Source organism: Spinacia oleracea, chromosome 1 (genome assembly GCF_020520425.1).
Source record: "Spinacia oleracea cultivar Varoflay chromosome 1, BTI_SOV_V1, whole genome shotgun sequence".
Classification (NCBI taxonomy): Eukaryota; Viridiplantae; Streptophyta; class Magnoliopsida; order Caryophyllales; family Amaranthaceae; genus Spinacia; species Spinacia oleracea.
The window spans coordinates 63,403,553-63,425,767 of NC_079487.1; the positions used below are offsets into that span (position 1 = coordinate 63,403,553).

Here is a 22,215-nt window from a genome sequence, read left to right on the forward strand (position 1 = left end):
TCATATGATTAGTTATATGTTTATGAAACTCATTTCAAGTTCGTTATGCACGCCTAAGGGTCATTTGGGTCGATATAGGTCATTTATGGCCAAAAATGGCATTTTCGATCCCAACTACCAACAAACGAACCTATTTCCACATTCTAAACGTTTTTCATGGTTCATATGATTAGTTATATGATTATAAGACTCATTTCAAGTTCGTTATGCACGCCTATGGTTCATTTGGGTCGATATAGGTCATTTATGGTCAAAAATGGCATTTTCGATCCCAACTACCAACAAACGAACTTATATTCAAATTATAAACCTTTTTGATGATTCATATGATTAGTTATATGTTTACTAGTCTTATATGCACGCGATGCGTGCGAATATAAGAAAGTAGATTAGTATTATTACATTTTAACCCAAATAACATGTGAAAGTTTATAAAACGCCTTAGACTTTTCTCTTGTTCGACATCCTATAAAGAGGCGTTTTTTAGTTTTGACTTGACCGTTCTCTATTCCCTTCCTAGGATCATACATTAAAGGAGTAGACAACAATTACCATATTTAATATTTCTTTACAGTAGAGGATTGTTATAATATATTAATAGACAATCATTTTTTATTCTTTCTTTCTTTAAAAAAAGCTAAAAGAAATAAACAACCCATCAAAGATATACAAAATAGACAATTACAACTTGTTTTCAGTGTCATGACTCAATTTTAACCCCTTTTGCAAATATACTGCAAAATCAAAACAAATCATTACAATTAATAAGTACCACAAAATTTCCTAATTTTTTTGTTTCAACTTAACTGAATTGCTAAAGGGAAAATTCCTAACCAATGTGAGTAATATGCGATTAGAATATTTGTGTATTGGTCTAATTGCCAACAAAATACAAATACCATAAAAGACCTTCTGATACAAACACATCTATCACAAATTCACAATCAGCTTTGAAGAGCTAGAATCATCTCTCAGTATTTCAACTCCCCTTTTATTCCTTCATGCTTCTCATCCGGAAAAAATAATCCATGGTGATCTGAAACTCGAAAGCATCCTTCTGGAAATAACCCCAAAAAACAGGTAAGAAGAACAAAAATCCTGCTGCAGAATGCACAAAACAACACAGCACATATCAGTCTAGTAGTTCATCTTTTAAAGTTGTTACTTCTAAGTATGTTACATGATTCATTTTATTAATTGCCTGATCTTGGAGATCTACAGAAGATGAATGATTGGGAATTTGGGATGCCACCATATCAGTTCCATAATTATAGCAGTTGAAATAACTTATGTTACATGAACGCTACTGAAATACTCGTGTCCATCCTTAATATTCCTTAGCTTAGAAGAATGCGAAATTGATCCCACCCACTTGCTCTCAGCTGCTTTGATGAACTTTAACAGGTTTGACTTTCCTATCTTACAAAACAAAGACTCCTTATTTCTGTAATTAGAGGGTGGTCAAGGGAAGAGAACCTTCCATACAGGTCTGGCCATTACGGATTCCTATAATTGGGCAACACCTAGGTACAAACCGTTATTATGGAGTATAACAAAAACAACAACACATGATAATTACCCCAGCAGAGACATCATGAGTTCATGAGCTAGATGCACAACTTAACAGCACTAACAACCATGAGCTGCCTGCAGATATAATTGAAAGAATGAATAAAAGGGGGGAAGATGAGTGGTTCACTACCATATGTCATGTGAATTATCACAAAAACCATTTTTTAAAATAAATGAAGTTGCTTAAGTTGATACTCCGTATTGCTTTAGTTCGATATTATACCATTTAATATTCAATTGATCAGAATCTGATATTGTCTATCTAACTTCTACAATACGAATTCCATGATGAAAACGTGACAGACTAATACTCTCTAATACTTTATTGGGCCACTGAAATAACATATGGTTTCCTCATTTGACATGGCCCAATTTTAAATGATTTTTAATAAACCCCATATAAGACTATTTCATTACTCAATGCTTTTAGTTGAATGCAAATCTCTGTAATACAATGAGCTTGATTAATGCAAATTCACCCAACATAATTCACATCAATTCATACTCAAATCTAACTATATTGAACAGGAAAGTGGTTTTACCATGAATACTGTTTTTCACGTCATTTGGAATGAGTTTGTAGATTACCCCTTTGTAAGTGAATTGCGCCCCGCTGATTCTGTTAGCGACTCAGCCCACAACAGCACCAAAGTATGTTGTATCATTCTGCATTCAGAAAAATTGTATCAGACAAAAACTATAGATTAGCCTAGAGATTGTCAAGAGATTTCCTATACATGGCTTCACAAAGATAATTTCATCAATAAAAAGAAAAAGAAAAGTTTATATTCATGCATTTTTTAGTCGTTACTATATAAATCGAAACTGAATCTAAAGATAGGCAGGGGAGGGGAGGTTGAGTAGTAGTAGTACATACTTCTGTTCAACACTCCCGTTAGTGGCAAAGCTTCCTTGTGTTGGGTTGCCATCAGTGTAGACATCATTGTAGGACCATATATTCTTGTTACAATAATGTTCTTCTTCTGCCTAGCAAGGATGACAGGTCCTACAACATCCAACGATCACCCCAACTCTGACGTGATCATCGACTTTGAACTTGTTCACATTTGATCCTAACTCGACCACTTCACCTACCACCTCATATCTGCATTCATTCATGTGTGAAACAATTAACACATTTTAGAAAAAATGTTGTTTAGTTTTGTTGAATACGTAGTAACATTGTAAGTTGAATTGTATATTGGCAGACATATACCGGCTGACTTCCTACTAACTTTAAAGGTTAATTAAAAGGGCTTGCAGAACTTAAATAAATATAGTTGTTCAGAAGTTCATCAATAATAACCATTAAGCTTCAAATGAGTGAAGTGGCCACAAATTCTAAGCTACGAATTACGCTATTTCAAGTAATATTCACCAAAACTTCCGTACTTCTACGAATAATAGCAGAAACAGATTGAAGTCACAACAAATATTTCCAAATTTCAGCAAACATAACTGGAAAACCTAAAATTACTTAATGCGAACAAAATCACCACAAAATTTCCTAACTTTAATTGTAATATGATTTTAAAAATAAACAATTATAATTGCAATTACATTCCAATTCCAATTCTTTCTTACGGAGTAATATGGAAACTGAAATCTACAATTCCAATTCTAAAGGTAGATCTGTAGATATCTTCCTTGAACCTAAGAGGGTACCAAAACTGATACCCATAATATTCAAATTCAATTCCGAACCTCGGCATCTCACAAACCCAACAATCATCTATGTAATTCTCATAACCAATTAAGAAACCTTTAAATCTACAGTATCAAATTTAAATATAATCTCGAACAACCCAAGTATTGTTCAATTATGGCAATCAGAAATCAATAATCCAACAACAGAGTACAATAGATATAATTAAAATAAGCTCAAAATCAAAGATTTGTTTGAAGAAATCACCTGTTTGAACGGAAGAAAGAAGATAAGATTTATAATGCTTTTGCCACTATCTCCTGATATATCTCAGAACCTGCATTATTAGCCATGAACTTTGGTAAAGAGCTTTCACATGATATAAATAAACAAAATAGTTGAGAGCCAACAAACATTTCAAATTAAAATGATTTACATACAAATTGATTGAAAAATGAAGGAAAATAAAACCAAAATCGGATAAAAAAACTAACCTCAGACAGAAGGCAATTCTTCGGAAGGGCAGAAGTACATGCCTGAAAATAATTAAAAAACGAAAAATAAATGATCAACACCTAATTAAAAATCCTAATAATTATCAAAACAGACAAAAATCCCCAAATATTTTATTATTCCAATTCAAGTTACATACCTGTATTGTAAGTATCATCAGAGTACTGGATCGATCTGACAATTTTCTTCTTCAATCGCACAAATAAATAAAAAATTTCTCGAACAAAGCCTAGAGATTCCTCTGTTAGGGTTTTGAGCATGTTATTAAAATCACAAATCAAATACCAATTATCAACAAAAATCAAATGCCAAAACGCGTGCAGATTCAAATAAACAGGTCATAATCAAATACATTAAGAACAATTTGACAGAAATTTGGTAGAAACTAATACAAACTCAAGATTCTTCAGATAGAGAAAGAGAAAACGTAGAAAAATTACCTTAGTGTTGCTTTGGGCTGCGATTTAGCGAGGGACGACAGCGAGGAAGTGTAACCCTAGAAACGATGGCGATTGGGACGCGATTTGGTGAGGGAATCGCGATTGAATGTGAGGAGAGAGAAAAGTGAGAGGAGGAGAAACAATACAAACCGCGATTGAATGTGAGGAGAGTGAAAATGAGAGGGGGAGCCGGGGAGAGAGGCTCAACAAATTAACCCTAATTAACGAAATAAAGGGGTATTTTTGTCTTTTAATGGGGGACACGAAAAGTCAATTTACAAAAACGACCTCAGGAGCTGGCTTATATAATAGAGATGAAACTCATTTCAAGTTCGTTATGCACGCCTAAGGGTCATTTGGGTCGATATAGGTCATTTATAACCAAAAACGGCATTTTCGATCCCAACTACGAACAAACGAATCTATTTCCATATTCTAAACATTTTTTATGATTCATATGATTAGTTATATGATTATAAGACTCATTTCAAGTTCGTTATGCACGCCTATGGTTCATTTGGGTCGATATAGGTCATTTACGGTCAAAAATGGCATTTTCGATCCCAACTACCAACAAACGAACTTATTATTTAAATTATAAACCTTTTTAATGATTCATATGATTAGTTATATGTTTATGAAACTCATTTCAAGTTCGTTATGCACGCCTAAGGGTCATTTGGGTCTATATAGGTCATTTATGTCCAAAAATGGCATTTTCGACCCCAACTACCAACAAACGAACCTATTTCCATATTCTAATATTTTTCATGATTCATATGATTACTTATATGATTATAAGACTCATTTCAAGTTCGTTATGCACGCCTATGGTTCATTTGGGTCGATATAGGTCATTTATGGTCAAAAATGGCATTTTCGATCCCAACTACCAACAAACGAACTTATATTCAAATTATAAACCTTTTTAATGATTCATATGATTAGTTATATGTTTATGAAACTCATTTCAAGTTCGTTATGTACACCTAAGGGTAATTTGGGTCGATATAGGTCATTTATAACCAAAAACGGCATTTTCGATCCCAACTACCAACAAACGAACCTATTTCCATATTCTAAACATTTTTTATGATTCATATGATTAGTTATATGATTATAAGACTCATTTCAAGTTCGTTATGCACGCCTATGGTTCATTTGGGCCGATATAGGTCATTTGCGGTCAAAAATGGCATTTTCGATCCCAACTACCAACAAACGAACTTATTATTTAAATTATAAACCTTTTTAATGATTCATATGATTAGTTATATGTTTATGAAACTCATTTCAAGTTTGTTATGCACGCCTAAGGGTCATTTGGGTCGATATAGGTCATTTATGTCCAAAAATGGCATTTTCGACCCCAACTACCAACAAACGAACCTATTTCCATATTCTAATACTTTTCATGATTCATATGATTAGTTATATGATTATAAGACTCATTTCAAGTTCGTTATGCACATCTATGGGTCATTTGGGTCGATATAGGTCATTTATGGTCAAAAATGGCATTTTCGATCCCAACTACCAACAAACGAACTTATATTCAAATTATAAACCTTTTTAATGATTCATATGATTAGTTATATGTTTATGAAACTCATTTCAAGTTCGTTATGCACGCCTAAGGGTAATTTGGGTCGATATAGGTCATTTATGGCCAAAAATGGCATTTTCGATCCCAACTACCAACAAACGAACTTATATCCACATTCTAAACCTTTTTCATGATTTATATGATTAGTTATATGATTATATTACTCATTTCAAGTTCGTTATGCACATCTATGGGTCATTTGGGTCGATATAGGTCATTTATGGTCAAAAATGGCATTTTCGATCCCAATTACCAACAAACAAACCTATATCCATATTCTAAATGTTTTTCATGATTCATATGATTAGTTAAAGGATTACAAGACTCATTTCAAGTTCGTTATGTACGTCTATGGGTCATTTGGGTCGATATAGGTCATTTATGGCCAAAAATGGCATTTTCGATCCCAACTACCAACAGACGAACCTATTTCCACATTCTAACCCTTTTTCATGATTCATATGATTAGTTATATGTTTTTGAAACTCATTTCAAGTTCATTAAACTTATATCTACATTACAATAACTTATATCTTAATCCAGATTGTTTATATTGAAACTTCATTTTTACTAGGCAATTACGAAGCATAAGAATATATTTAGTAAACCAGTACTAAGACAACGTTCTTGTTACCTAAAGAAAATAATCATAAAGCCTAAGTTGTGGATGAAACTTACCCCCATGGGACATCTCCAACAAGCATCCAGTCACACAATCCTTGTCCTCATAGGTGAGAACTTATTGTGACCCATGCAAGATATCCCTCAATTTTGTTTCAGTCATGTTTGATCCACATTGACCTGAAAATATTAAAAATCCAAAAAAAAACTTCTTTATAATATCACTGAGGTTCGAGAAGACAAAAATCAACAAATAAATACTGTACACGAACTATGTCATGAGCAATTTTAAATTAAGGTACTATGACCATTGTTACTAGTCATGGATACTTACCTAGTGTGAAGCAACTAAACATCTTCTCAAGACCAGTGGAAAGTTCTTGGTAAGCAGCATAAGTTCTGAGATCAACCTTCCTCAGATAGGGAGTACCATACATTCTATCCTTGATAAAAAGTGGATTATTACTCTTCGCAGTGGTGGCCAACGTATTTTTATGGAAAGATCTAGTAGGAGGCCAACCTACAACTTGTGCCCTGTCAATGATGCAACAACAGCTTTGACTAACCATTATATAAGCACTCCTAGATTTATAATTCATAAACCTGTTTATCCAACACCCACACTTACTTAGCAGTCGGAGCTCTATTTCCACTGTTAGAACACGACAGTTCCCCCACGGCCTTTGGAGGTGCTTTTGAGACTCCGCTCTGGGGTGGGGCTTGTGGGGCCGCAGGCCTCGATGATAACATTGAGTTCATGCCATTAATAGTTGGAACCTTCCCCTGAACACCTGGTTTAGAAGCATCAGAATCATGCCCTTGTGACTTAAAGGTCCAATTAGCTTCAGTATCACAGTAGCCTCTTTTACTTCCAGAGACATCAGTCTTTTGTGAAGATGAGGACATCCCATCTTTCAAAGGAGTGAAAGGGAACAACCGAATAACGACTTCTCACCCTAGAGCATCAGCTCAATCACAACATTATTGTGAACACGGTCGATTTTCTGTAACACAGGGTCATAACCAGTTTATATTAGATAACTGAAATAACAAGCATACAGAAATAAATGATGTCAAATTTAAATGTACACCAACCAGTTTATCCTTGATTGCATATCCAGTTTAGAATCAGCAACAGCTAATGCATCGCCTGAGCAGTGTGTTTTCAAGAATTTTCTAAATCATATGCTAGGTTTGTTGTCGATCAATAAAGTAGTTGCTGCGAATGCGTCTGACGTATTTTCAAACTTGTCGAATGCTTTCAGCTTTACTACCTGGAGCATTTTGAAAGGTCAAGTTCATTGGTTAATAAAATACGATTAGTAACACAACATGCTACCTACAATCTCAAAGTTGAATCTGTCTATTAAAATAACGAATATATCTCAAAGTTGAATTTATCTATTAAAATAACGAATATTTCTCACTGTCATTGCACCTAATTTTAAAACGACTTGCTTGACCTTGCAGACTAAAAGAAATAGAACCAATGAAATTAATCACTCCCCCCATAATTTAATTTAATTTATTATCAATCTCAATGTTTAAATCTTTCTATAAAAAATACAAATCTTTCTCAGTCATTAAACCCAATTCTGAAACGACTAGATTGACCTTGCATACTAAAGTAATAGAACCAATTAAATTAATCACCCCCCTCCTCGCCCTAGTAAATGCTATAAACCTTAGTAGCTGGATATATTACACCTAAAACAAAACCCAAACTTTGAATTGTCACATTTCTATCACCCATGCAACTTCAGAACCGACGAATGCCTTGCTTCATTACAACAACATTCATATTTCTACACTGCCACCTTCACCGGGTATCACTTTTCAGTTTTAACACAGCATAATGCACGTATTTCAATATAATTTAAAAAATCCTAGAACCTATTATGTACGAAGCAATATAACAAAATTGAATATTGTACTGAAATATCCAACTTAAAAATTGATCTCAAAAATAGATTGTCGAGCAGATAGCAACTGTAACACACAGGCATCATGCTAAAGAGTGCACATATCAAAGTTAGATACAAGAATCCAGCAGTTTCTGATACAAAGCAAAGGAAAAATAAGCATTTCAAACCAACCTTATCCTTGACACCACCAACAGGTAGCACAAGGCCCCTCAAAGTCATCTCCCCAGTCATAGCTGCATCAGTTATTCAGCTCTCATTCTCTTTTGACTTAATAAGGAGACAAGTGTTGTTACCAATGTCACGCCCGCTGATGGACCGTCCTTGGGAACAGCCCCAGCAGGAAAATGTATATGAATGTCCCGCCCCTCCATTAAGTTGATTTGATCAGCTTTTTCATGATTCATTAGGCCAGTTCTCAGTTGATCTGCTGCTGATATGATCAGGTGCTGCTGCTGATCTGTTACTGATCAGATCAGAAGCTGCTGCTGATCTGTTGCTGATCAGATCAGATCTGAGTACATGATATGAGCATAGAGTACCTAATTTAAGCTTTGTCGAATGTCAAAAGGAAAATGATCTTTCCCATTATTAGAGTACGTGAAAAAGCAATTATAAACCCCGTGCAAGGCCAATTTCACAAACAACAAGCAGTTTTGTACTCAAATAATTCAATCTGATGTCAAAAAATGGACAAAATTGGTTATGATCAGGCCACTTAGCTACAACACTGGCAGAGGAAAGCAACCAATAATAGTTTTTAAAGGGTGTCCCAACAAACCTCAAGGCGTCATTTTCAGTATCTGCAACATAAAGTACATTTCTTTTCGTGTTGTAAGCAAGGCCCTACAAATACACAAACATACATATTATAGATTAGAGAAAGAACAGATGTCTATAACTACAGTTCACAAGCATTGCAAATAATGCAAAAAGAAGCATTTCAACTCAAAGAGTTGAGATTAATACTACTCGTATATCACCTGAGCAGAAAAATCTTAGGGTATCTGGGTATGATCAACTTTCAGTTCTCAATCGAGAAGGAGTAATCATAAATATAAGCATTAACTGCAAAAGCCATCAGGATTGGTGAACAATTTCACAATTTGCAGAAGCGACAATAAAAAAGAGCATAAACTCCATTCTCGGAAATAAGCTTCAAAATAAAATTGCATATTTGGTCCTCAACAATAATTAAACTCTAAAATCAATATACAATTAGGGTTTCAAATCCAGTTTTGCCTTCCATTTCTCAATCAATCAGACAATCCCGACATCATAAATGGAATATCAAAACCCTAATATACCGAAAATGATAAAATTAAAGAATAATTTCGTACCTCGTAAAGGTTCGTATGCGAGCAAGAATCACTGGTGGCTGCGGCCTGCGGTGGCTGCGGCCTGCGGTGGCTGCGGCCTGCGGTGGCTGTGGCCTGCGGCGAAAAGAGAGAGAGGGAGCAGGGAGATGGTTTGCAGGGTGAGAGACGTGACTCGTGACGGAGGAGAGGCATCGTTGGGATTTTTTTTAGTTCCTACGTTAAAGGTTGCGTTTGTTTGGAGGAAAAAGTTCATATTTTATTTTATTTATTTTATTTTTTTATTTTTTTTTCTTAAAAGTTGCACTTGTTTAATGAGGGCAACTTTTGATGAGCAACTTATAAGCATTTTTCCTCTAGTGTGTGCTCCTAAATGATGACCCTAAATCGGTGATTTTAATGCATGAGGTTTTGATGATGCTCCTAGGAGGTTTGGTTTTCCTATTTTGGAGGCTAAGGTTTTGGCAAAGCTTGAACTCGAAGGTTAGTCATTCACGCGTGGAAAGACGTCCGCATAAAATGCACATATAAGCACGTTGTGACACTAACATGGACATGAATGCGACATGCAAAGTTCTCAACCTAAGTTCGGTCTAAGTTTTGGATGATCCAATGGTCGATTTAAGGTGTCAAAAAAGGTCCTTGACTAAGAGGGGAGTTCGGAACAGGATGCCTCCACCCAACGGACATGTATGTTTGCGAACACCCTCCATGCACACAATGCTAGAAGGAAAGATAGCAAATTTCAAGGTTTGGTAGGCTCGGAAATGGTCAATCACTTTGGCCGGTAGTCGTATGGAGAATGACCAAATCTTTGCCCCCATGGTTTACCTCAAATGTAGGACACATCCGTATGAGGCGAAGGTATAAAACTTGATTTTGTATTTTCGAAAACATGCATGCAATATTATAGGGGTGTTTTTTGTACGTTTTTTATCTCCCTACGGGGTTTTGTAAGTTTTTGAATTTCGAAGGAGTCGCCACCAAACAATATTTAAGGGTCCGGTTTAGAAAGACCAAGGTTGACTCTTTGTGGATAAGGCATTGAATCTTAGAAACGGATGGGTGAGATCCGGGCAAGGAAACGAGATGCTTATTTTGCGAGCTTTTAAAATTGTATTCAAGTACATGACAAGAAGCATTTTCGGATAACCCTAGTCATAACACTATGTTGGTTTGAACATGCATTTAGAACATGAATATTTCTACTTGTATGTGATCACTTGCTTTAAAGTTAATTAAAGGAACCTAAGGCCGGTTTGTCCAAGAATTATCTTTGTTAAGCGTGATGTGACCTTTTTTATATTGTTGAATTTAGCATGTGAGGTGATGAAAGCGATAAACAAGTAAAGCATTATCATAATAAGTAAAGGAATTATTAAAAGTGCGTACAAAACCACATCGCCTTAAAATAAGGTGAGTAAAGAGTGCGGAATTGAAATAGCAAGAATAAAGGTGCAATATTGAAATGTGATATTGAAAGGTGCAATATTGAAATGCGGTATTGAAAGGTGAGATATTGAAATGTTGTATTGAAAGGCGCGATATTGAAATGCGTTATTGAAATGACGATATTGAAATTGCGATATTGAAATTATACTATTGTATTGAGATCCGAACGCCAAACGACTACTTAATAATAAGTGCGTCCGACACGAATTCAATTCTAAAAATCTCAAATTTAGGATAAGTTGCTCATCCCAAAGTGTCTTAGATTTTGATTGTTGAAATTGAATTTTGAATATTGAATCTTGAATATTGAATATTGAATCTTGAACTTAGGAGGCTAAATGCTTAAAGTCCAAACCTTTTAATGTGAAAAAGATCTCAACTTTAATGTGCTCCATAACTTTGACATTGAGTCTAGTTTAAGGAAGTGATTGCAAACAACCATAAACATCATAGAATCCATAACTTGTACTTGAATCATAAAAGGGTTTTGATTCTGTAAAAATGTGTGATTGTTGTAAGTAACACTTTTAATAATAAAAGTGTTAACTTTACTAATCATTTTTGGAACAAATATTGAATCTTGTATGACATAATGGAAATTTTGTTTTGGACAATCATTTGGAGAGGGTTTCAAGAGTGAAATCTCCCAAAGATGACACCTTTTGCATTGTTTTTCCTAGTTAATCAAGGGTATGAACCCTAATTATAACATCATAGGATTTTGGATTTAGAAAGGTAGAAGAATATAATATAAGACATTGTAGATTTAAGTAGGGATTCGGAATTACCCAGTTAGGATTAGGTTCGATTTTCGATTAGTGCTCCCAATTGGTTAAATACTTGAAAGTGTATAGGAATTTGTAGTTTAGAATTGAATTTTTGTGTTTTGATTTTGAGAGCAGATTTTGAAATTACGATGTTGTGTTTATGATTTGCTTCCCCAAATGCTTAGAAAATGAGGGCTTAAATAGAGAATAAATCGGCTAAAATCCAAAAGCCACCTGCGCCTGGCGCAGGTGACGTGGCTCAGAATCCGCCAAAGCAAGGACGATGACATCATCCTTGCCTTTGTCTCTTATGGATGTACCTTTGTACGAATTGTACGAAGTTGGCACGTAGTGAATGCTTAAGGATTAAGGCTTGATTTGCGTCTAAAAACAAGCCGTTTTGAATTTCGGAATTGTGTTTGGTCTCGGTTTTACGGGACGGGGCCCGGCATGCTCGATTTTGTGGGTCGGCGTCCGAATTTGGATTGCTTAGTGTCATTTTGACTGGAAAAGGCCTTGTAAAGCCAATGGGGAGGTCCATTGGGTGAGATTGTGATTAGATTTTAAAATTGATTTTCGGAAATTGAATTTTGTACCGAGTTCCGTAATGGGAACGAGCTCGGGAATTGGACTTTAGATTTTGGACTTTGGAATATATTTTAGCAATTGGGACTTCCGCACGGAGTTGCACCAACAACCTAGCAAGGATAATAGTATCGTCATCATCCCATTAGGGGAGACACGGTTTAGGTGTCTACAAATACCTAAACACAATTGAATGAACCAATACTTGAAAAATCAACTGTTCGGTGCTCGTTCCCAAAGTTTGGGAGCGGCTCTTTCGAAAACCAATATTCGAGCTAAACTCCCATTTCGAGCGTTTGAACAGAATTGGGCTTGTGCAATTGTGAGCTACTGCGCGAGCTACTGCGCAAGATGCAAGGCAACTGCGCCAAGCGCACAGTGTGTGCCAGGCGCTGTTGGACCTGCGTCAGGTGTTTCAACAAACCAGTGGCAGTTTTCTCGAATGATGTTCGTGCTCGAAATGAAAATTTAGGAGTCCCAGTGGAGTCGCCAGATTGTAGGGGGCGCTTTTTTGAGGGTCTTGATTGTTTTAAGCTTATGCTTCCCTCGTATTTCGTATACTTGTATATTCGAATTTTGTAAATGTAAGTTATGGGACTTGACACGTCCCATTTAGATCGCTCCAAGTGCCTAAACTTGGTCAATTCATCAAAAACCCGACATTTGCATTTGACTTGATTTTCGCTATCACACCCCGTAATGGGGAGCCAAATTCCAAGGTCGGGCTAAATGACTTATTGATTTGAACATTTCAAAAATTGGAATCCCAAATAATGCGAAATAGGCTAGAAAATCCCCCTACGGCTATCGAATATTGGGTTCCCACGGAGTCGCCACCGAACAAGTTTATGGGTCCGATTTGGAAAGACCAAATGACTCGAGATAAGACTTATGACTTGAAACTGCTTTGAGACTAGGGTAAGAGAACGAGACACAAGACAAGGATCATTTCTTGCATAATCCTAATCAAGACACTAAATTTAGGTTGGTGAGCATGCATTTTAGAACATTGAAATTGTTAATTTGTATGTGATCACTTTGCTTTAATTTAAGTCCAATTTTGAGGGAACCTAGTCCTGTTGTCCAAAAATTATCTTTGTTAAGCATGATTAGAACTTGTAGTTTTTTGATTTAACATGTTAGATGATGAAAGCAATAACAAATAGAGCAAAGCATCACAGTGGAAAATAGAGTGCAAGAATATAAAGATTATACATCACTACCTAGAAAAGGACTAGGTGTACACCAAATCGCCTAAAAGGACTAGGCGTGCAAAATAAAAAGTATAGGTGCGAAATTGAAATGTGCAGTATTGAAATACGTAATACAGTAAGAAATTAAGCATAAATTATAGAAATTGCAATAATAGAACTTGTATGAATGATGTTAGAAATCCAAACGAGAGACACTTGTTCATGTATGACTTGGCCCCTCATGGATTCAACTTGGAAAGAATCTAACTTTGAAATGAGTTTTCTCATTAAAAAGTATCATCGATTTTGTGCTTGAATATTGAACTTGAAATTGAATATAGAACTTGAATTTTGAAATTAGGAGGTTAAACTCTTAAAGATTATAAATTTTATGCTAAAAAGTCTCTTCTTTAATAAACCCCGTGACTTGAAATTGATTCTAGTTTGAAGAGAAATTGATCTCATTTAAAAATCATTGAATATTGAATGTAGAAATTGTATATTGAACATGGAACTTTGATGCTCATGTGTTCTAGTTTGGAAAAGAATTTACACTTTTCCAAACATCATTGAAGTTGCATAAAGTAAGTGTTTTTTAAGATTTGAATGATGATTATCATAAGGAACACTTTCAAGAATGAAAGCCTCAACTTATTAATCATGTTTTATTGAAAACAAAGCTTAAAGATTGAAACATGGAAATGGAGTATGGAAGACCATTTAAGGGAGATTCAAGTATGAAACCCCTTAAAGCTAGGTTACTCCTTTTGTACAAATCCTAGTTTACATGAGTTATGAACTCACTAAACATTCTTGGATTATTGAAAAAGCTTGAAGATTAAAGCATAGAAATTAGAAATAACATAATTTAGGGACTCATATTACCTAGATTTTCTAGGTTGATGTTTCCAAGGTGTTTTCCCAATTTCTTAAGTATTTAGAAATTGTTGCGTTTTAGAAAGATTGAATTCTGGAGAGGATTAGTATGTTGATGAGTAATTTTTTCATTACGACGTTAAGTGTTTCTGGTTTTTTTTCTTCTCCTTCCATTCATAAAGAAATTGGGGGATTTTATAGGAAAGCGGCTGGAAAAAGACAAAAGAGCCTGCACCTGGCGCCGGTGGGGTGCGCACGTCTGGCGCGGCACTAGCTGCCAAAGCAAGGACGATGTTGCCATCCTTTTTTGGGTGCGTTGGCCGCTGTACATTGCACTTTTTGGAGGCTAGCAAAAAGATGCTTTGCTTGGAGAATAAGGCTTGGATTTTTACGACTTGCATGCTTCGTTTTCGATATTTTTGTATAGTTTGAACTCGATTTTTATGGGTCGGAGCCCGAGATGCTCGATTTTGTGTGTCGGCGCATGAATTTGGATTACTTAATGGCATTTTGATTGGAAATAGCCTTCCGAGACCAATGGTGGTATCCATTTCGAGAGTTTGTGTATGGATTTCAGAATTGTATTTTTGGATTTGAATTTTGTACCAATATTCCGAGATGGGAATGGACTTGGGAATTGAATTTTGGATGATTGGAGTTGGAATAATTTCATTGTACTTTAGCAATTGGGATTTTCACTCGGAGTTGCACCAACCTTGAAGCTAGACTAACGATTTAATCATCGGCCCTAAGGGGAGACACAAATTAGGTGTATACAGCAAGCCATTAGTGGCTTCTAAAAAGACACATGAGTACATGACTCTTTATAATAAATTGATGTCTAGACTCTAGCTTATCAAATTGGTTGAGCAACCAAAGGTACCTAGCTAGTTGATCAGTTTTGGTTGGTAAAGCAAGGTTGATAATTGATTAGCTGATACTTAAGCTTCACAATCTAAACAAATTAAATCAATACAAAGTAATGTGTACCATTAGTTGTTCAAAGAAATCCAGTCAAAATATAAAAATAGACCAAATGGATCCCTTAATCATCAACAATTCTTGTGAAGATCTATGCTAAAATATTTACTTGGAGTTCTTGTTTGATCTAATAGGACCATAGACCCCTTTGAAGCTGGGCGATTTCTGATGGGGAGAAGAAAAGCTACACTTGTTACTAATCTTGCTAAAACCACTACTAGTTGCCTCACTATTTATAGAAGACATTGGTGAGAAGAATTTGTTCTTGTAAGGTGAATCACTGTCGGAATAAGCCTCGAAATGTAAAGGCCTTAGCCTCGGGGAGCTTGTTGATCGTGTTCTTGCTTTGGCAGATTCCGTTGCAGCCATGTATGTCGGAAGATTTACAGGAGAAATTGGATGTAAGATATCTTCACTGTAGGAATTTTGCTTCTTATGTTTATGGAATGAATTTCGAGGTAAAGATGTAACGTCTGCTGCAACGTCCAAGTTGTTCATGCCATCTATGTTCCTTATTTTATGTTGCTTTCCTCCGATTCTTTCTTCCTTCTTTCCGGCTTCATCGCCAACATACTGCTCTAGCCAGTACCTAAGTCGGCCTTGAGTATTTCCATCTAATACTGCATCTGCAGAATGCTGCAGAAAACGATTCCCATTAGCATAAATGTCAAGTAATAAGTTTATAGATAAATTGAGAGGTTGGTTTAACAAGACTTGTACCCTGTGATTAAATGAGTATGCTTTGACCCTTTTGCTTCTCAAAATAGCCTCTTTCTTTCGTAGAATTATGTCGATTTCCTCTTCTTTGGTCATAAGTTCATCATCCAACCTTCTGAGCTTACATAATTGTATCTGCATTGTTTGTCACACCATTCATTAGTCATATTACAAGCAAAAAAATGTCACGTACGTACTTGGAGCCCCGGCCTGACAGTCATGATTTACAGAGTACTAGAGTACGACGTATGAAGACGTATAGACACCATAAGCGAAGAAGCAAGGATTATTCTAAGAATGGAAACACACTAGCATAGAGCTGGAACAACTAGACACAAACCCATATCTCGTATAGTCGTATGTCTCCTGAGGTTCTGTTACAACAAAGTCAATCCATATTAAATATTAATTGATCAAATAGGATCCTGCATTTGTATAGACGTGATTATTTTTATGTAAAAAACATATTCATTCCAAATTTAGTTGTCACATGACAACTTATTTTTATGTTCCATACATAAATTGATCAAGTATATTTCTACTGTAAAACAAACAAAAATAATGTTATCCTAAAATTTGAAACATACATAATAATCAAATCTGTAACCTCATTTTATTTCTTGATAGTAAGTAGGAGCGAACTTGTTCCATTCTTTGTTGTTCTTACTAATAATTATAGAGAGAAAGAGTAATGAGAGATCACTGATGAGGCCATGTGGGTACTACTTTTTGAAGGAAAGAAAAAGACCTTGAGGCTTGAGTATATGTTGTAGCACTAGATTATGTTCAATTAAAACGACACCAATTCTTAATCCTATCATGGCCAGTTGGCCACCACTGTCAACTCACTTACCCTACTTCCCCACGTGGTTCTATGGTATTGGTGGCGGAATGGCATTCGTCAATTTAATCTATGATTATTGTTGATTAGCTATGGTTCTACAATTACTGCCTAGTTTGTTACTTTGTGGACTTGTGGTAGTCCATCGTGGTAACAGTAGCCTACTATGAGGGGGAAATATCTTTTATCTACTAGAGACTATTTAATGATAGTATTGTCGTTATGTGGTCTGCTCGCTTTGGCGATGTAAAAAGAATGTGATCCTTATTCCTTATACGGTGGCTACCACCCCCGGATCGGTTTTCTCAGATTTTATCTTGAAATTCAACTTGCCATTTGCCAACAATTATATTATTTTTTTTGTACTCCGTCATTGTTTATTTTAGCGGGCACATTGATAAATGGTAAATGGTAAATGGTAATTTTTGTTGGTAAAAAATCATAAACCAAAAATTCAGAACTCCCAATGATCCTGGAGTTTGGAACTGTTGTTGTCCAAACTTGAAAACCTTAATCAACTAGACAATGATCTAAGCAAAAAAAAAGACAATGATCTAGATTCAGTGGTACGTATAATTTTACCTTAGGAATGTGATGAGTAAGATCCTGCAATTGCAAATCTCCATCATTAACTCTTATCAATTGACATCTCCTGGCACAAACCTCAGATTGGATCTTTGCTATGGATTGTAAGCACTTCAATGTATTCATAGCCTGCCGTCTCACTGCTCGCCCTCGAATAATCGCCTGAAGCCTCACGAACCCCTTCAATGCCCTCAATGCTTTCCTCGCCTGCACAAAATATTTCAATTCCTTTTCTACTAAACCAACCCCATCATTCCATCAATAATAAACATTCCGTATCAAAAACTTATAAATCATTTAAGTATGATTGTTTCCATTTTCCTTTACTCGCGTTTCCATCTTCAGATTAGAACGCCTATCCATCTAAAAACTGGACCATCCACTTCTTTTAGAAATTCCAAACTCGGGATATCGGATATGATGAAATTAAGGAACTTACAAGATAACCGCGATAAACAGTTTGAATCTTGATGGCAGCTACACTTCCAAGATGACTCTCATCTTCAGAATCCGAATGAGTAATATTCGTATCATTTACAATTACCTCTGAACATTTTACCAACTCTTCTGCGGAATTCAACACATTTTTTGTATAGTCATCTTCAATTTTCCTCTGTTTTTCCTCCTTTTCTTCAACAACCTCCGATATTTGTATTGATTTTGATTGTGTTGGAGGTGATAGTGATGCCAATGTTTTTGTCCTTTTTAATCTTCCAAATAACCATTTTCTTCTCTTGATCTTTGTATTTTTTGAACAAAAAAGATAAACCAAATCATATAAATAAATAAATAAATAAATAATAAACAAGTTATCAAAGCTACTAAAAATAGAAATCAGATTTGGAGGGTTTGATTCTTTAAATAAATTTTTCAAAACAATAAAAAAATTAATGTAAAAGTACCTTTTGTGGTTGATGTGATTCTGGAAACAAGAGCCTTTTGATCAAACCCAACCAACCCTTCTTCTTAGACATTGTGCAAGATGAACCATGAGGAATTTCTTTGATTTTACACTTTTGAGGATTTTTACATGATCTAATACTAATTCACTAAGATATATCAACAAAACTAGTCCCACATGTCTCTATGAAAGACACTTAAATACTTCCTATTGACTTAGACACACCACACACCTTGCCTATTAAGGTCATAATAGACCACCTACATGGTTATAATACGTAGATCTCAAATGGTTTAATTTAATACGTTGAAGTCACGCAATATTGAAAAACTAATACACTTAAAACTTGAGATTTAATCACGTCTAAATTATTGGACTTACTCATCAAGCTAAATAGCTAATACACCCAAAAGAATAGTGCGAATATATATTGTACTTCTGACCACTAGACATTAGACATTAGTCGTCCACTATTAACATGTCCTAGGAACGTGAGTGACAGAAATGATGTCAACACTAATTATAGCACATTGGCACTTCTTCCTCGACGTAGAGAGATATAAAATGTAAATGTCAAAATACTTTGTGCCTGTTAGGAAGGCCATACTAAACAATGATAATAGAAATATTTGTATTGTAATTTACGAGAGAAGGTTTTATTTTCTTCATCTGATCAGATCTGAATGTTTTCTTTGAGTGTTTTTTACTTTTTCTAGTCTAGTTTGGTCTGAATAATTTTTGTGAGTATTTTTTGTTTTTTTCCTGATCTGGTAAGTATAAGGTGAAGAAAACATAACCTTAGTATAGAGTATATCGAAGTACATGAAAAGTATCATACTTTATTCATAAATCTCTAATACTGTTTAGGAGTGATATTCGATGGAAATGAAATCTTACAAAGAAAAACCCCAATTTAGGATGAAACTAGATTAGGTCCCGTGCACGCACGGATAATTAAAATTTATTATTTGACCATCTTTTTTATAAAAAACTTTAATTAAATTATTTATCCCTTAAACCTATTGCGTAATTAATAATATCGAATGTACTCATTTTATCATATTTTAACTTACTACGTATCATATATTTTATATGTTTAATATGATGAACTGACCAAAATATTTGATATATTTAATATGCTAATTTGACCAAAATATCGAGTAAAAATATTTTCTATTATTGACATGACAGTTTGACTAAAATTTTACTAAAATTTTAACAATGACATATTCCATAATCCTATATTTTTTCCATATATAATCATTTATACAAAAGGAGAGAAAATAAAAAAAGAATAAAATAAATATGTCTTTTTAGAAAAGAGTTTTTGACGGGAAAATTTTTCACCAGGAAATGACACGTGTCATTCCTGGTGTTTCTTTTAGTATATAGCAATAGATTTCTTTATCATAAACATTCATATTATGAAGTTAATTATCATACCGATTACACTTATATCCATTTTCATTACTGCTATTTGTATTGTGATCAACTTTAGGTAATTTTACGATCAAAACTGGTTACGCTTTTCTACGAGAGCAGGACAAATTTCAACAACCTCTGAGTGATCTTCATTGCAATAGATTTATCCCATTTTTTAAGTTACTCTGGGCACTTAAAATCTTACCAAACTGGAAATTATTTATTTGGAAGCTGATAGTTGATGGAATACCAGTTAAAACATCCTTAGAACGACGCGGAATTATTCTGGATAACACTTGTGATTCTTGTGGGGAGCATTGTGAAGACGCGCAACACATTTTCCGACTTTGTACTTCGGCTCAAGATGTGTGGAGGGGTAGTATGCTTGGCATACTCTCAAACTTTAATGAGAATCTTTCTTTTCAAGATTGGATTCTTTACTATATCCAGCTTTTTATTAGCTTGGATGGCAAGTTAGGTGATAGGATAGTCACTTTTATTGCTATATTGTGGGCAATTTGGGTAACAAGGAATTCAAGGATTTTCCGTTCACAAATTGGGGATGTTTTTGCGGTACAAATTCAATTTCAGCTGGCTATGAAGCAACATCAAGTTTACAAAGGAGAACAAGGTGCAAATCTAGGTTTTCTCCACCCTCCAGAACAAATGCCTATCTTTCCACCGGGTTTTTTCTTTGCAAACATAGGGTTGGAAATCTTACCTATGTCCACTAGGGTAGTTCAAATAGATGGGGCATGGAATAAAGGGACTTTAAGAGCTGGAATGGGTTGGATACTTCAGGAACGGAATGATGCTGATTTTCATGGGGGTTGTGATTACAGTCTAGGGCATTCGGCGCTCCATGTTGAGGCAATGTCTTGCTTGCGAGCGTTACAATGGGCACGTCACTCTTCATATGAAGACATTGTTGTTTTTACGGATTCAGCCACTTTGGTTTCCTACCTTCAAAGACAGGTTTATCCAAATGTTCAGCTTACATGGACGATTGAAGCTATTTGGAATATTGGAAAGGAGTTCAAAAATTGCATCATCAACAAGGTACATAGAGACCAGATTTATTCAGCGCATAATCTGGCCAAGAGGGCAGCAAGGGATGGAATAAGCTTCTTTTCACCAGGGGGTGTTGGGCCAACCGGTTAATTTTTTACTTTTTTCTTTCTTGTAATTTTAGTCCTATGTCAAAAAAAAAAAAAAAAATATATTAAAATAAACTAATGGACGGGTTGTAAGAATAGTTTAGTTGGCATCCCATGTATCATTAGATGGAAAGTGTAATCGTATAGTCACCTTAAAGTTAGATAGGTTGATCAATATACTACTCCACCCCTTTTGTATACGTGTATACCAAGCTATTAACATTTAACACCAAAGGGGAAAAAAGTCTTTGAAATTAATTTTGAGTTCTTTAACTTTTCGTTGTCAAATTAAAATACTCTATCCGTTATGATAAGCTATGTTTTTTTTCATCACTTTTCATTTTCATCTATACTAATGTATTAAAAGGTTATGTACCACGTAAAAATCTTATGTTTACGTCACGTCATCCACTCACCAAGGTATGTGATATTATTTACAACCAAAAATCAATACAATAAGTCTCGAATACAAGACCTCAAGTTTGGAAAATAAATCACATTATCAACTAATTGTTATTTATCCATACACATTAACTTATAAATACATGTGAACATGAAGTCTAGAAACAATTAAATCTTTATATATGTACATTGTAAGATGAGCTAATTAAAAAATTACTTGGTATGATAAATGACGTAGTGTACATGTGTAGTTAATGAACTTAATGAATCTTTCCACTTTTATAGACTACATTTATATTGGTCAAATATTGAGCAGAAGAAGAATCTCGAATTTTAATCATTCAAAGTAGCAATTAGGACATCGTCCGTGCCATACACTAGTTTGTTTAAAATTTCTACATAGTTTTATCGGATATTTCATGAAATACCCCCGAGCTTCGAAGTAATTCACCAAATGCCCATCAAGTTCCAAAAATTCACCAAATACCCCCTGACAATTGACTTAATGCACAAAATACCCTTACTAATAATGGTCCGTTAGTCCACCGTTAACCTAATTTTATAATTCACCAAATGCCCATTTTTTAAAATTTATTTAAAATATGGGTTTAAATTTCTCAAGTACTACGTATAACTTAAGTTATTACATATTACTCCGTAGTCATTATTATAAATGAAGTGCAAAATATAAAATGTGCTTA

At 34.9% G+C, this 22,215-nt stretch overlaps 1 protein-coding gene and 1 pseudogene across 1 annotated transcript; both read right to left on the reverse strand.

Annotated features, from left to right (window-relative positions):
* Positions 1–638: 638 nt before the first annotated feature.
* LOC110776271 (auxin-responsive protein IAA8-like) lies at positions 639–8,726 on the reverse strand (annotated as a pseudogene).
* A 6,795-nt stretch (positions 8,727–15,521) lies between these two features.
* On the reverse strand, positions 15,522–18,787 carry LOC110776272 (protein IQ-DOMAIN 11). The gene is made up of 5 exons (XM_021980819.2): positions 18,535–18,787; positions 18,072–18,371; positions 17,630–17,839; positions 16,210–16,341; positions 15,522–16,125 (listed from the first exon to the last, which is right to left on the reverse strand). The coding sequence occupies exons 1-5, from the start codon at positions 18,604–18,606 to the stop codon at positions 15,595–15,597; spliced, it is 1,245 nt and encodes a 414-aa protein (XP_021836511.1). The 5' UTR covers positions 18,607–18,787; the 3' UTR covers positions 15,522–15,594.
* Positions 18,788–22,215: the final 3,428 nt, after the last annotated feature.

What these genes read in the sequence shown, in the direction of transcription:
- LOC110776272 (XM_021980819.2), bottom strand. Translation starts at nt 18,606, where the DNA reads ATGTCTAAGAAGAAGGGTTGGTTGGGTTTGATCAAAAGGCTCTTGTTT. An exon ending in CTGTTTATCGCGGTTATCTT is followed by an intron (nt 17,840 to 18,071) that starts GTAAGTTCCTTA and finishes TATTTTGTGCAG; the next exon opens with GCGAGGAAAGCATTGAGGGC. An exon ending in TTACTCATCACATTCCTAAG is followed by an intron (nt 16,342 to 17,629) that starts GTAAAATTATAC and finishes CAAACAATGCAG; the next exon opens with ATACAATTATGTAAGCTCAG.